Below are 14656 nucleotides of genomic sequence, written 5' to 3'. Positions count from 1 at the left end.
CCTGAGGTGAAGTCAGAGGCTCAACCAACTGAGCCACCCAGGCACCCTGCCAGTTTGATTTTTAGTCAACAATCAGAACTTGTTAAGTTCCAGTTCAATCTTTTGTATCTTCCTCCAATCCATATTTTGCTCCAATTTTATACAATCAATGTTAAGGGGAAAAAAGAAACAGAAAGTCAGGGCCTAGCATCTCCGTTCTGGGAGAAATAAGGGACACCTATCTTCAAGCCCTGAAGTATTATGAAGATTAACCCACATACATGTTTCTGAGGTACCCAGCACAGCACCATGTAACCTGTGTGTGTGCACAGAGTGAAAGCTCAATGAACACTTAATAATGTATCGGTGTTATTTTCCAAATACAGACTTTCTCAGACTATAACTGTTTCAAGCATTACAATGGCTGCATACATCTAACCCACTGACCTACGCTCACTAGCTTATGCCTTCACAATTGTAGCTTCTTTGAGATTTCAACAGACCACTGATGCTGGGGAGACAAGGGACTCAGTGTTCCTAGAAGATCAAGCTTGACCATGGTAGACAGTGGCCTTTTCTGATGCCAGTAAGTCTCGAAATCATACTGAGAATGATCCAGCATTGTGACAGGCTTCCTCTGCACGTTAGTGCTCACTAGTTCTGTGTGCCTTCCCTTTAAAAACTCCCCGCTTGCTATGTGACTTTGTAAGTTGTCTTTGGACATAGTCCACCATGTTGACCACCCTCCTGAACAAAGCAAATTTTCCTTTCTAACTGAAAATTATAATGGGATACCTCACTAAAATGGAATCGGGTTTTCGCAGGAGGAGCTCTCTCTCCATACCACTGGTAGTCAACTGGACTCATCTTCCATGGACTTGATCTTGCTCATGGATGCTCCTCCTCTATTCCAGCTGAAGGAAAAGACACCTTCCTTATGTTTAAAACATACTTTCCGGGGCACCTGGGTGGCTCAGTCGGTTAAGCATCTAACTTGATCTCAAGGTTCCAGCCTTGCATTGGGCCCTTTGCTGTTAGTGTGGAGACCACTTTGGATTCTCTGTCTCCCTCTGTATCTGCCCCTGGCGCCTTCTCTCTCTCTCTCTCTCTCTCTCTCTCTCTCTGAAAAAGAAATAAAAAATACTTTCCTTTTGCTTGGGCATCTGGACAGACTTAACCAGAGAAAATTTAGAATTTCAGTGGCCATTACTAGATTCTTTGAACTTTCCAAAGTTGCGTTAATCAAAGCTGAGTTGCACAGCTATGATTCTGAAATCAACAAAATGGAATAGGATTTCTTATTTTGGTATTTTGAAGGTTCCAAACCCTATTGGGAATATAATCTTGCCTCATTCTTACATATATATAATTTTTCAATGAAATAAGGTGAGCAAACCATTACAAGGACGAAAAAGAGCTGCTGACTTTTCATCCTCTTGCCCACCTTTGACTTCATCAGACACTAAGAAGCCATTTGTGCTCAGGTCCCACCCCCAGTACCATCTTCCTCTGTCTTCTTCCTTCCTCATCTCCACTCTCTTTCCATCCCTTTGCCTTAAAATCTGCCTTAAAATCCATCCCTTAAAATCTGCCCCTTTAAAGATGAGTCCTCCGAGGCACCTGGGTGGCTCCGTCGGTTAAACGTCCAACTTTCGCTTAGGTCATGATCTCACAGTTCGTGGGTTCAAGCTCCGCATCGGGCTCTGTGCTGACAGCTAGCTCAGAGCCTGGAGCCTGCTTCAGATTCTGCATCTCCCTCTCTCCCTGACCCTCCCCTGCTCATGCTGTCTCTCTCTTTCTCTCAGAAATAATTAAAACATTAAAAAAAAGTTTTTTTTAAAGTAAGGATGAGTCCTCTAAGGATCTAGATTGGCCCAAAGTTTCTTATGTTCTCTGGAGTAAGGCTGAACTTTGAGCCATAGTGAAAGAGTTCCCTAAAGTGACTAAGGATGCCCATAGGTCTGTTGAAGAATTTAACATGGTTATTCAACCTTCCCAACCTGGTTTCTCAACAGCTTGGTTGTTGGCTAGAGCCAGGCCATACACTGGATGGGAACACCCACTGGGAACATTATAGATAGGATCTAAAGAAACTGACTGGTAACTTTAGGTAAGATGCTAGAAGCGTCCCTGGAAGACCCCACCTATCATTTATAAAGACTTTTCCCAATCCTGTGGGACGGAACAAAATTCAGTCTTGTGCACAAAAGCCCTATGAATCCCTTCATGATGATTACAATCAAGTCCAACTTCCTCCCTCCCCTCCCCTGCCTTTCTTTCCCTTCCCTCCTTTCCCCTCCCCCTCCTGTCCCTTCCCATCACATCCCCCTCCATTCCCCTCCCCTTCCCCACTCCTCCCCAACACTTAAATTCTAGTTAGTTAATATACAGAGGAATATTGGTTTCCGGAGTAGAATTCAGTGGTTTGTCACTTATATACAGCACCCAGTGCTCGTCATAAGTGCCCTCCTTAATGCCCATCACCCATCTACCTGATTTCCCACCCACCTCCCCCATTAACCCTATTTGTTCTGTATCATTAAGAAGGAATTGTGATTTCTTTTTTTCCTTTTTTGATCTCAGGAATAGAATTTAGTGATTCATCACTTATAACACCCAGTGCTCATCCCAACAAGTGCCCTCCTTTATGCCCATCCCCCATTTAGCCCATACTCTCACCCAACACCCCTCCAGGAACCCTTGTTTTTTCTTTATATTGAAGAGACTCTTCTGGTTTGCCTCTCTCTCTGTTTCTATTTTCTTTTTCCTTCCCTTCCCCTATGTTCATCTGTTTTGTTTCTTAAATTCCACGTGGGTGAAATCATAGGATATTGATCTTTTCTGAGTGACTTATTTTGCTTAGCATAATACACTCTAGTCCCATCCACATTGTTGCAAATGGCAAGATTTCATTCTTTTTGATTGCTGAATGTGTGTATATACTATATCTTCTTTATTGATTCATCAGTCGATGGACATTTGGGCTCTTTCTATAATTTGGCTATTGTTGATAGTGCTGCTATAAACATTGGGGTGCATGTGCCCCTTCGAATCAGCATTTTTGTATCCCTTGGATAAATACCTAGTAGTGCAACTGCAGGGTTGTAAGGTAGTTCTCTTTGTAATTTTTTGAGGAACCTCCACACTATTTTCCAGAGTAGCTGCACCCGTGTGCATTCCCACCAACAGTGTAAAAGAGATCTTCTTTCTTTACATCCTCACCAACATCTGTTGTTGCCTGAGTTCTTAATTTTAGCCATTCTGACAGGGGTGAGGTGGTATCTCATTGTGGTTTTGATTTGTATTTCCCTGACGATGAGTGATGTTGAGCATCTTTTCATGTGTCTGTAAGTTGTCTGGATGTCTTCTTTGGAAAACCGTTTACTCATGTCATTTGCCCATTTCTTCACTAGATTGTTTTTTTTTGAGTGTTGAGTTTGATAAGTTCTTTGTAAATTTTGAATACTAACCCTTTATCTGATATGTCATTTGCAAATATCTTCTCCCATCCTGTTGGTTGCCTTTTAGATTTTTTTATTGTTTCTGAGTGCAACTTTTCTTTACAGAAAATTCTGGTCTTTAGATGTGGAATCCACCAATGTAGTAGTGTTCTAGTTCTAGTTCATAGTGTTTTAACTATGTTCTATTAATGGACTGATCCAGGATCTTTCCCTTGTAGTTAAAAGGATCAGGATGGAATGGCACTGTGTCCCCTAGAGATAGAGATTTAATTAGCTTTGCAAATTGATTTGCTCTCACCCTGGATAAGACCCTTAGAGAATAGAGAGCTAAACATTTTTGGTATTCAACTCCAGCAAATGAATGTCCCTAAACAAAACCGGAAGCCTTGTTTCTGCAATCACTGTAAGGAACCAGGACATTGGGGAAAAAGAGCATTACAAATTTAAGAGCCTCAGATAACTTCAGCTCTTTAGACAACTTTTTCTTTCTTTCTTTCTTTTTAAGTTTATTTATTTATTTTGGACAAAAGAGAGAGAGAGCAGGGGAGGAGCAGAGAGAGGGAATCCCAAGCAGATTGTCTACTGTCATTGCAGAGCCCGATGTGGGGCTTGAACCCACAAACCGTGAGATCATGACCTGAGTAGAAACCAAGATTCAGATGCTTAACCGACTGAGCCACCCAGGTGCCCCTTGGCCAACATTTTCAATATCCTCCTGATTCCAGTGACAGGCCTCCAAGGAGATAGGGGCTGTTCCCAATCTTCCCTCTCAGTTGACTTGGAGAAACATTGGGAACAGATGTGTCTACAGAACACATCTGTCTCTGTCCATATTGACACCTGAGCTACACCCTCAGTGCTCAGGCCCACTGCTGTCAAGCAGCCGCTGCCTCAGAGGCCTCAACAGTTCAAATAATACAGCTTTCTATTAAATATCAATGTGTCCCTGTGTTTGAACCTATTCCTTGTGTCTAAGATCTTTGAGTGTCACACATCCTTTTGTCCTTAGTTCATCAGCCCCATTCATGGGGCTGAGGTTTCTTTGACAAATACCATGCCAGAGTTTCTTTTTCCCAAAAGGGGAAGACAATACCTCTAGAATTTGACAGTAGGAACCGCAGTTGGGAACAAGGGGGAGCAATGACCGTGCAGCAGGTTTGCTGAGCTCTGGGCCTAGCGTCATTATAGGTGAGGTCGGGGGTTCAGAGAATTTATTAGTGGATCAGCTACCATCTTTGTGAAGAAAATGTCCAGCTGCTGCGGGCACAATCCACGCAGCATCACCTGTCAGGATTCAAGTAGATCCCCCAATTTCTGCGTAGAGTGACTGCCCTACAGTTAGAGAAGTCTTGAGGGCACCAGGCCCGTGCTGGGGGATTGTAAGGCTCAGGGCCTCCTTATCCCCAACACCAGTCCTTGCAACACCCCTTTTTGCCTCTGGAAAACCCAAAGGTGGAGGATGAGGTTTTTCCATGACCTCTGAGCAACAAATAACATTCGTTAACTGTCAGCATCCCGTTCCAACCCATGCGCTAGTGACGTCACTTCTCACTGAGCACATGTTCAGTGTAACTGACCTCTGCTGCGCTTTTCCAAATATTCCAATTGAGGGGCGACTGAGCTCCGTTGAGCCTCCAAGTGTTGATGCCGGCTCAGCATGTCACAACAATGTCACAGTTGGAGCCCACCTTCGGGCTCTGTGCAGACTCTGCCCCTCCCCCACGAGCATGTTCTCTGTGTCTCTCAAACAAAAGAAACCTTAAAATAGGATAGAATATTCCAGTTGATAAGGATACTCAGTATTTTTGCCTTCACTTGGGAGAAATGGCAGTACACCTGGTCGGTAATCCCTCAGGCGTACAGTGTCCATCCTATTTTCCTGTCGGTCACAAACCTCGAAGGCTGATTTGGATGACATGTTTCCTGCAGGTTCTCCTTTGTTACGGGGTCTACGTGATGTGCTTCTCTGCTCACTTCTCAAGCTTGTTCCCATGAAGACATCTTCTATCTGTTAAAACTCCTGGCATTAAAGAGACATAAAGTCTCACAAAAAAAAAAAAAAAAAGTACTGCCATTTGCTCAGACTCAGGCTAGATATTTAGGGCACCTGCTGTCAGAACAAGGACTAGATTTGGATCCAAGTATAATCAAAGACATCCTGAACTTCCCCAGTCCTAAAAGTAAGCACCAATTATGATGATTTCTTGGAGTTTGCTGGGTATTGCTGAAACTGGATTCCAAAGTTCTCTTTTAGGACTCAGCCTGCATATGCTTTACTAAAAAAAGACAAACCTACCCTATTATTTAAAAAAAAAAAATTAATGTTTATTTATTCTTGAGACTGAGAGAGACAGAGACAGAGTGTGAGTTGGGGAGTGGCTGAGAGAGAGGGAGACACAGAATCTGAAGCAGGCTCCAGGCTCTGAGCTGTCAGCACAGAGGCCTATGGAGGTCTCAAACTCACAAACTGCTGTGAGATGGTGACCTGAGCTGCAGTTGGATGCTCAACCAACTGAGCCACTCATGCACCCCTCTGCCCTATTATTTTGCTTTTGTTATTGTTTGGGTTGTTTTTTTTTTCATTTTTTTAAATGTTTGTTTATTTTTAAGAGACACAGAGAATGTGAGCAGGGGAGGGACAGAGAGAAGGAGACACAGAATCTGAAGCAGGCTCCAGGCTCTGACCTGGCAGTCAGCACAGAGCCCGACGCGGGGCTCGAACCCATGAACTGCGAGATCATGACCTGAGCCGAAGTGTGATGCTTAACCGACTGAGCCACCCAGGTGCCCTTCTGCCCTATTATTTTGAAAAGAGGGGAGGACAAAGCCTTTGACACCTTAAGCTTTATTTATTTATTTATTTATTTATTTTTTGAGAGAGAGACACAGCATGAGTGGGGAGGAGCAGAGAGAGAGGAGAGAGAGAATCCAAGCAGGCTTCCAGCTGCCAGCACAGAGTCCAGTGTGAGCCTTGAACTCACGAACCTTCAGATCATGACCTGAGCTAAAATTAAGAGTTCGATGCTTAAGGGGCACCTGGGTGGCTTAGTCGGTTGAGTGTCCGTCTTTCGCTTAGGTCATGATCTCGCGGTTCGTGGGTTTGAGCCCCGCGTCGGGCTCTGTGCTGACTGCCAGGTCAGAGCCTGGAGCCTGTTTCAGTCTGTGACTCCCTCTCTCTCTGACCCTCCCCTGCTCACGCTGTCTCTCTCTCTCCTAGAAATAAATAAAAATATTTAAAAAAAAAAAAAGAGTTGGATGCTTAAGTGACTGAGCCACCCAGGTGTCCCCAACTCTGGATTCTTAGCCAAATGCATGATTTGTGAATTTAAAACCTTACAGAGTATTATGGATAACATGTGGTTGTAAATAGTTGCTTAGAGATAAATTCTTTTTGTTTTTTTCTTTTTATTTTTTTGATAGCAGTTCATTTTAAAAATGTCTTTGGGGGCACCTGGGTGGCTCATTCAGTTAAGCTTCCAACTTCTGCTCAGGTCACGATCTGATGGTTCATGGGTTTGAGCCACTCATTGGGACGTGCGCTGACAGTGCAGATCCCGACGTGAAGCTCAAACCCATGAACCCTGAGATCATGACTTGAGCTGAAACCAGGAGTCGGATGCTTAACCTACTGAGCCACCCAGGCGCCCCCTTCCACGTTTGTATCTGTTTGAAACCCCAGCAATTACATTTTCTTCCTTTCTTCTTTTTTTGCTTCCACATTCCTTGTTTTCTCCTTTCCTTCATTTCTTCCTTTTCTCATGAGGTTCTCTACCTTAGGTTAGTCACGTAAGTAAATTCAGTGTCTGTCTGATTCCTCTATTTCCCTTAGTAATGTCCTCACATTTGAGCATGTTGTTTAATTTGAAAAGATCGGTTTCCTGTTAGAAGGTTGATACTATTCCGGTAGTTTGGAAGACAGTGTTTAAGATGTGAGTGCACTGCCTTCTCGGTGTGGGCCTCCCTGAAGAAGCTTCCTCCTGGTTGTCTCCCCGCTCATCCCTCTGCTGTTGGCTGCTGTGCAGGGAGGGGGTGCTGCTGTGCAGGGAGGGGGTGCTGCTGTGCAGGGAGGGGTGCTGCTGTGCAGGGAGGGGTGCAAGAGCTCCTGTCTCCAGGCCCCGCACAGACCAGGTGTGGCCACTTATTCCTGACAAAATCCAAAGGCAGAGAGATGAGAGGTGGTGAAACAAAGGGAGTTACCTCAGGGAGGCCGACACTGGGAAGAGAGCTGATTAAGGTCTCAAAGACTGGGTCCAATGTGCTGGAAATACTTCAGGCTTATGTAAGGCAGACGGGCCGAGAGTGAGTGCGTACCTGCAGTGGTCGGTGAAAGTTAAAGGTGTCGGTGTCTAGGAGTCACTCGGGGCTGGGGTCTTCCTGGCCCAGGGCAGTCCCTGTGGCCTGAGCGGGTAGTTCCAGTTCCCCTCAGGGGGCTTTGTCCTCAGGGGCTCCCTCCTGAGCCAGGAGACAAGCCGGAAGGAACCCACTGGGAAAGTTTGAAGTCAACATGGAGGCAGCCAAAGTCCTCTTCCTTTGCCCTTGGACTTTGTCAGCCGTGAGTGGCAGAAGTGGGTCTGTCTGGGGCCACTGGAGCCCGTGCTCTTGCACCCTTGGGTCCTGCTCACAAAGTAATCCTCAATGGATCTAATAAGCACATCCCTCACCTCCCGCAGTTAAGATTTTCTGTGTATTTGTGGTGATGCTGTGAAGATCTTGGGGTTTGGGAGTAAACACCCAAAAAGAATTCTGGAGACATCTCCGGTGTAAAGAGCATGGTTTTATTAAAGCAAGACAGGACCTGTGTAGCCGCACTGGGGTTGGTAGCAGTGGCCAGTGATACACTTTCAAGTTGGGAGGGGGTGGGGATAGGGACAGCTGAAGTCTCTAAGGAATTTGGAAGCAAGGTTTCAAGGACCTTGCTGTTATTTCAAGGTCTAGCTGTTATTAGGTGAAGATCATTTTTTTACCATCTAGTAAAGCCTCGGTCATGAGACCCTTCAGATATCTATCAGCGGGCCATAAGTTTGGAGGATCATTGCTACCATATATCTTGGGGGGTAAAGATAAAGGAAGGTTCCCAAGTGGTTTGTATACGTTAAAGGAGAATTTACAGGCTCCTGGAGTTGGGCTAATGTCAAACTAAGGTTGCCTTTCGCCCTCGGCAAAGTGTCCACATTGAGGCAGTTGCGCTTCTGGAGGAAAGTCACCCCGCCTGTCTCAGCGACTTGTCAGTGGGCTGGAAGCTGCAAGAAGACTGTTCTTTTTTCTTTTGTCTTTGTTCTCCACCCCAGTGAGAACACTTGGATAGCCTCTCCCAGCAAATCTTCAGCATCCATTAGCTCTAGTCCCCCTGCCGAAAACGTTCAGTGCTTACGCATCTTGCATCGTTTACCATTTGATCACAAGTCTGAACATTCCCCCATCTGCAGCCCCTGGCAACACACATGGTTGTCTTTTATAACCTTGTCTCTTTTAGATTCCACATATATGTGCTTTCATGCAGTATATATTTTTCTCTATATTTATATTTAACTTAAGAAAACGTTCTGTAAGTTTATTCTGTTGCTGCATAGAAAGGGTTTCCTTTATTTCTGAGGCTGATATACATCCCAAGGATAAATTAGATGAGGAATCTCTCTACCAGGAAAAAAGCTAATACCAGAGATTAACTTTTATATCGTAAATAATTGTCTGCCTGGCATGCCAAACGTTTAACAAATATTTGCTCTTTTCTTTTTCCTGTGAATGTACTTCCCACCTTTTTGAAATTCTCACCCCCCACTCCCTTCTCCTTAGTTCAAAATGGCACTTAAGCACCAGCTGCCTGCTTTTGAGCCTCATATATCTTTGAGGTTCCCATAATTAAGAAATTACTTTTCTTCTCTGTGAACCTGTCTTGTATCATTTTAATTATTAGAACCGCCAAAGAATAGAGAACAGATCAAGAAAAATGTTTTCCTCTCGTCCACATTCATTCTGTTGTCAAAAACTGACCTCTGTGCCTGAGTCAAAATATACTGAAGACAGAGTTTGAGATAAAGAGGAATAATAGCTTTTTTTTTTGCTTTGCCAGGCTGAGGAGGCTGAGGCAGGCTAGAGCCCTCAGAATTCCAAGCCCACCCAGAGGAAGGGGCTGGGGTGGGGGTGAGGGGTGGCGAGTTGTAGAGAAATACAGGATCTATCCGGTTTCGACAGGAATTGTTTGTGCTGCCATCCTTGTTCATCACGTTTTCTGGGTGGTACCGGCTTCCTGAAGAAAAGGGCTAAATAAAAAAGGAGGAGGGGAGGTTTGTGAGAGGAAAAAAATGGGATTTCGTGTAAAGTCAAGACGTGCTGTTTTAGTGCAGTCATATTTATGTTTGTGCAGCGTTATGCTTTTAAAGGTATTCAGTTTGAGTCACCAGGACAACTGTAGTAAGACTACTTCATATTTTACAGTGAGAAAGCACTGAATATTTTCTGGAAAGACTAAAATAAAGGGGAAAAGGTAAACCCAAATTGCCACCAAAATTCGGAGATTTTAGAATTCCCATATGTTACTGATGGGAGTGGAAAATACACATTCGCCTTGGAAAACTGGCAGGGACTTGGGAAAATAAACATTTCCCTTCTGAAGAGGGGGAGCATTTTGTCAGCACAAAATATGTCTCTGCCATAAGGGTTATTTTCGGCTGGTTATTTTAAAGATGCAGCAGACAAACGGAAAGCTCTGAAACCTGGTGTAAATTTCCTTTTGTAAGAGGCATTTACATGTATATGGGGAGGCTGCATTTGAATGAGTGTCTCCCTCGGGGTAGAGAAAAGAGGGAGAATGTAAATTTCCAGAAACTCTGATCGGTGGAGAAGGCATGGATTTAAATCTGGGAAAAGACCATACCCTCGATGACTTTTTTGCTGGGTCACTTCCCCAAATGCTTCCCAATAGGGTAACCGTGTGGAGTTTGAAAAATGAGATCTGCTCCCTTCCCCCTCGGATTCTGTCAAGTGGTGTGGGTGGGAAGGATAGCAATATTTTATTTATTTTACTGTTATTTATACAGTATTTTTTAAGAGGCCGCGAGCGAGAGAGCGCGCATGCGCAAGCGGGGGAGGGGCAGAGGGCGAGAGAGAATGTTAAGCAGGTTCCACGCTCCGAGCCGAGACCGGTCCGTGGCTCGGTCCCACCACCCTGGGATCGTGACCTGAGCTCACACTGAGACGGACGCTGAACGGCTGAGCCTCCAGGCGCCCCAAGTGTTGTTTGTTTGGTTTTTTTTTTTCCCTTTTTTCTTGATTTAGAGCAAGCGAGAGAGAGACAGCGTGAGCGGGGGAGGGACAGAGCTAGAGAGAGACTCTTAAGCAGGCTCCCTGCTCCGCGTGCAACCTACAAAAAGCTGGATCCCGCGACCCTGGGATCACGACCCGAGCTGAAATCGGGAGACGGAGGCAGAACCGACTGAGCCGTCCTGGTGCCTCCCGAGTGTTATTTTAATTAACTGCATCAGGTGATTCAGAATGAGGCCAGGGTTCCGCGGGAAGGCTTCCCATTAATTTATGAGAGTTGAGTGCGGTCTTTGGCTCAAGGGGAGGTTATGGGGTGCCCTCTGTAGGAGTGGGGGAGGGTCAGGGCCGTGCAGCTCACTGCTCCCACGCTGTAGCCTAATTTGGGGGTGTTTGTGGGAGAAGAAGCCCCCTGCAAGCAGAGAAGGCGAAACTCAGAGATAGGTCTGCAAGGAGGAGCTCAGAGTTTCTGAATAGCTCAGGACACAAAGGACTAGGAAGTTGGGCCGTTTTTGCATTACAATGTCCTGCCTGCAGGCGTGCAGTTTACTGGGGAAGAGGCTGTGTTGGTGGCGTTTTAAAGCATTTTTTCCTGATGCAGCTGTGATTTCACCACAAAAATCTACTGGGAAAGAAATCTAGCGGACGAGGTGGAAGAAGACGACAATGGCCAGTTCTCAGGTAAGCCTGGCGTCCCACGTCAGAAGCTGTGTCCTGTTTCTCTCCTGAAATTCCCTGCTTTTAGAAATTGCAAATGTTGGTTCTTCTAGACCTGGTGTTTCTGCTTTGTTTTCACCTAATTTTTAAGCCTTTTCAAAAATCATACTCAAGTTTAGTTCTTTAGAGGACTGTTTTTTTATATCCCAGAGACTTCTCTTTTCCAACCTGGCTTCCAGGAGGACCTCAACAGCTGTCCCTTGGAGTTAAAGTCCTGCAAGTATTGAAAATACTCCCCTTGTGACAGATCCCCAGGGGAAGTTGAGGAGTCCAGAATTCCTATTGCTGACGGGGTCTGGTCCTGGGATTTCAGTCAACGAAAACACTTCCCATTTAGGTCCGATCTGGATGATTTATCAGCTGTGTAGACCGGATTAAGAAAATGAACAAATACACAAGATGGATATGAGGCCCAGAATACTCCGAGAGTTGTGCAAATAAAAAAGGGCAGACTTGGTCTTTAGAATGTGAAAAAGCTACTCTATTTAAAATATACCAGCTATTCTAGGACCTGGAAGTGATATGTGATTAAAATTTGGATAAATCCATTTTTTCCATAATTAGATTTATATTCTGAATTCCTGTTTGGGGGCCAGGAGGACACAGTGACCAGGTGTCCTTTGGACACATCACATTGCTTCCTTACAGCTGATGTTCCCCTTTTTTGGCTTGGGTTGGTGCTCTCTGCCAGACTTCTCTCCAGATTTCATTCATATATTCCCTCGTACCATTCCTGAGGACCTTAGATGGATTTACTGAGCAATGTGGAGAAGCCAGCACATTTAAAATGGGAACTTTTTTCTCCTGAGTTTCCCTTTGCTTGTAGTTTCTGTTAAGGAGAACAAAGGTAAAAGAAATGTAGATAAAATAAAATTTCCTGACAACTTGCAGGTAGAGGCCAAAAAAAAAAAAAAAAAAAAACCATCCTAAGCTTTACAACAGCGAGACCCTCAGGGTCCCCTGAGTCCTCTTTAACATGTGAAAATTCCTTTACAAGCTTCCCTCATCCCAGAACTTGAAAGTAGACGATTATTGGCTCTTAACTGTCCCCACGCTTTAATGGGAACAGCTTTTTGTAATGAATGTGTCTCAAGAATTCTGTCTTGACTTTCGGTTCCCGGGCCCACATGGCCTCAGTTTCCACTGGACAACGTTTGTGTAGTAGAGGTGGTGACTTCTGGGACTGGAGATTCTAGTTCAGTCAGACCTCCATCCTGTAGGCTTTTATTTTACTCCACGCTATTGTCACAGACATTCTCTTTTACTTGTCATTTCAAGAGAAGAAAAGAAGAATCCCGTAGTTAACATGCTCGGGTCTCTTAAAATCATGAAATATAATAGAGCAAAAATGAGGACTGAAACAAAACCCATCAGTGAAATACCATATTGTGGGATCACTGAGCACAACTGTCAAGAAACAATTCTTGAGACGTTTTATGGTGCATGTTTCTAATTTTATTTCAGTGGCTTGGGAACAGCAGCCTTGGGCAGAAGGAGCTGCACATTGGCTGTATGAAGCTGGGGGTTATATGCTAAGTGCTCACGGGGCAAGGGGACGTGTAGCGAGTATTAGATTAGTGTTTCTTGGAATTTCTACTTGGAAAGCTACTTTTGCAAGGTTCTTCTGGTGTTTGTCATTCATTTCAATATTAGCCATCGATGGGATGTAAGAATTCGATCCTTAAGCACGAATTCGATCCTTAAAGAAACCATACAGGCTAGAGGTCAGCTTTCTGGGCTAAAGGTGAACAGTTTACTGCTTCTATCTATCACCATACCAGGCTCAGATATAAACACTATCTCATTCTGTGTGATTTTTGTGAATAAATGAAGCATCATCAGGCACAAAGAGATGGGTTTTATGTCACTGAAAATGTTTCATTTAAGTCACCATGACAGTTTTCTACTCTGTCACTTTTAATGTGTATATAATTACTTCCTAAATGTATGGATGTGCGCAGGAAGTGGAAAAAGGTAGATCAGTTTTGTGTTTCCATCACTCTTCTCAGGTTTGACACCTTTGTGAACAACTCTACAGGTCTGTATACTGACCTGTGTGTCATTTTAGATCAACCTTAGGGCAGATAACCTGAGTTACAGCCTGATCCCTTCCACATATTGGATGTTTGACAGTACAAGAATAATGTTTTTGTTCTCAGAGTATTAGTATTTATTCTTCATTAGTTTATGAAAAAGTTAGATGCTCACTAGTATGAAATACTTGAACAAATTGTTGGCTTTCTTGCTATTCCAGTAGAACCTGTAATTGCCAGTTAAATCCATTCAGTTCCCAGTCCTCCAAGAATTCTTGCCTTGGAGTTCTACCTTTGTTATTCAAAAATGTATCCCTTGGCCCAAAGGCTAATTAATTAATGGCTTGTTAGAAATGCAGACTCCTGATACCATCCCAAAAGTCCTGAACAGAATCTGCATTTTAACAATTCAATTTTAATTTAATTTTAATTTTTTAAATTTAATTTTAATCTTTATTGAATTTTAACAATTCAGTACACTGTAGTGAAATTCTCATTCACTTTAGAGTTTGATAAGTACATTTGTAACCCGCTCAAACTTTGCATCTAAGAAATAGACACAACTTCTACTGTATGATACAAATTCAGTATTTTAAAATGTGTATTCCTGTATTGATGCCGTCATTTCAGAAATTCTCTTTGGTAAACACAGTATTTATAGTGTTTTTGTGAGTCATATGGCAGCCTCTTAATCTCAAAGTTAGAGAATACATTAGAATACATCACCGTCTTAAAAATCACTGCATAAAGCAAGGAACTCACCTATGCCAGCACCAGTTCTCCTAACATAACTGTACTAACGAGCTCATTCCTTGCTGACTCACAGATAGAAATACACTAGCCGGGGTTGTCCCACAAAGGAAACTTGATTTTCAGCAAATTAGGAGAACACGGAATAATTTCCAAAGCAGAGGCTCATAGAAGAAGGGGGAATGGTTTCTTTTGAGGGTTAAGGTAGATATTTAGAAAGGGGAGTCTTGCCATCTTACGTAGAGGTGGGCGTACTGTCCACCAAGTGCCTTAGGAAAACAGGTCTGTAACACCATTCCTGTTACATAAGTGAGGCTTGTGCTCTTCCTCCTTGGGTGGAGATTTTAGTATTATAATGAATAATGGCAGCTGTCACTCCTAGATTACTCTTGGATCCATCTGCAGTAGATGGGAGTCAGGGGTTAAGGTCATATTAGGCCAGCCCAAGCTCTTCCTCAG

At 43.8% G+C, this 14656-nt stretch overlaps 1 protein-coding gene across 1 annotated transcript in view; it reads left to right on the top strand.

The window, feature by feature from the left end:
• ZNF761 (zinc finger protein 761) overlaps positions 1-14656 on the top strand; it is a 68029-nt gene that overhangs the window by 33638 nt on the left and 19735 nt on the right. Inside the window, exon 2 of the mRNA XM_077756960.1 lies at positions 11299-11378. Within this exon, the coding sequence (XP_077613086.1) occupies positions 11364-11378 (15 nt within the window). The 5' untranslated portion in view covers positions 11299-11363. The remainder of the gene's footprint in view (positions 1-11298; positions 11379-14656) is intronic.

The sequence above is a fragment of the Crocuta crocuta genome, unplaced genomic scaffold (genome assembly GCF_008692635.1).
Source record: "Crocuta crocuta isolate KB4526 unplaced genomic scaffold, BGI_CrCroc_1.0 scaffold142, whole genome shotgun sequence".
Taxonomy (NCBI): Eukaryota; Metazoa; Chordata; class Mammalia; order Carnivora; family Hyaenidae; genus Crocuta; species Crocuta crocuta.
Note: the sequence above shows the minus strand (reverse complement) of the source record. Positions and strands in the feature narration are given on the sequence as shown.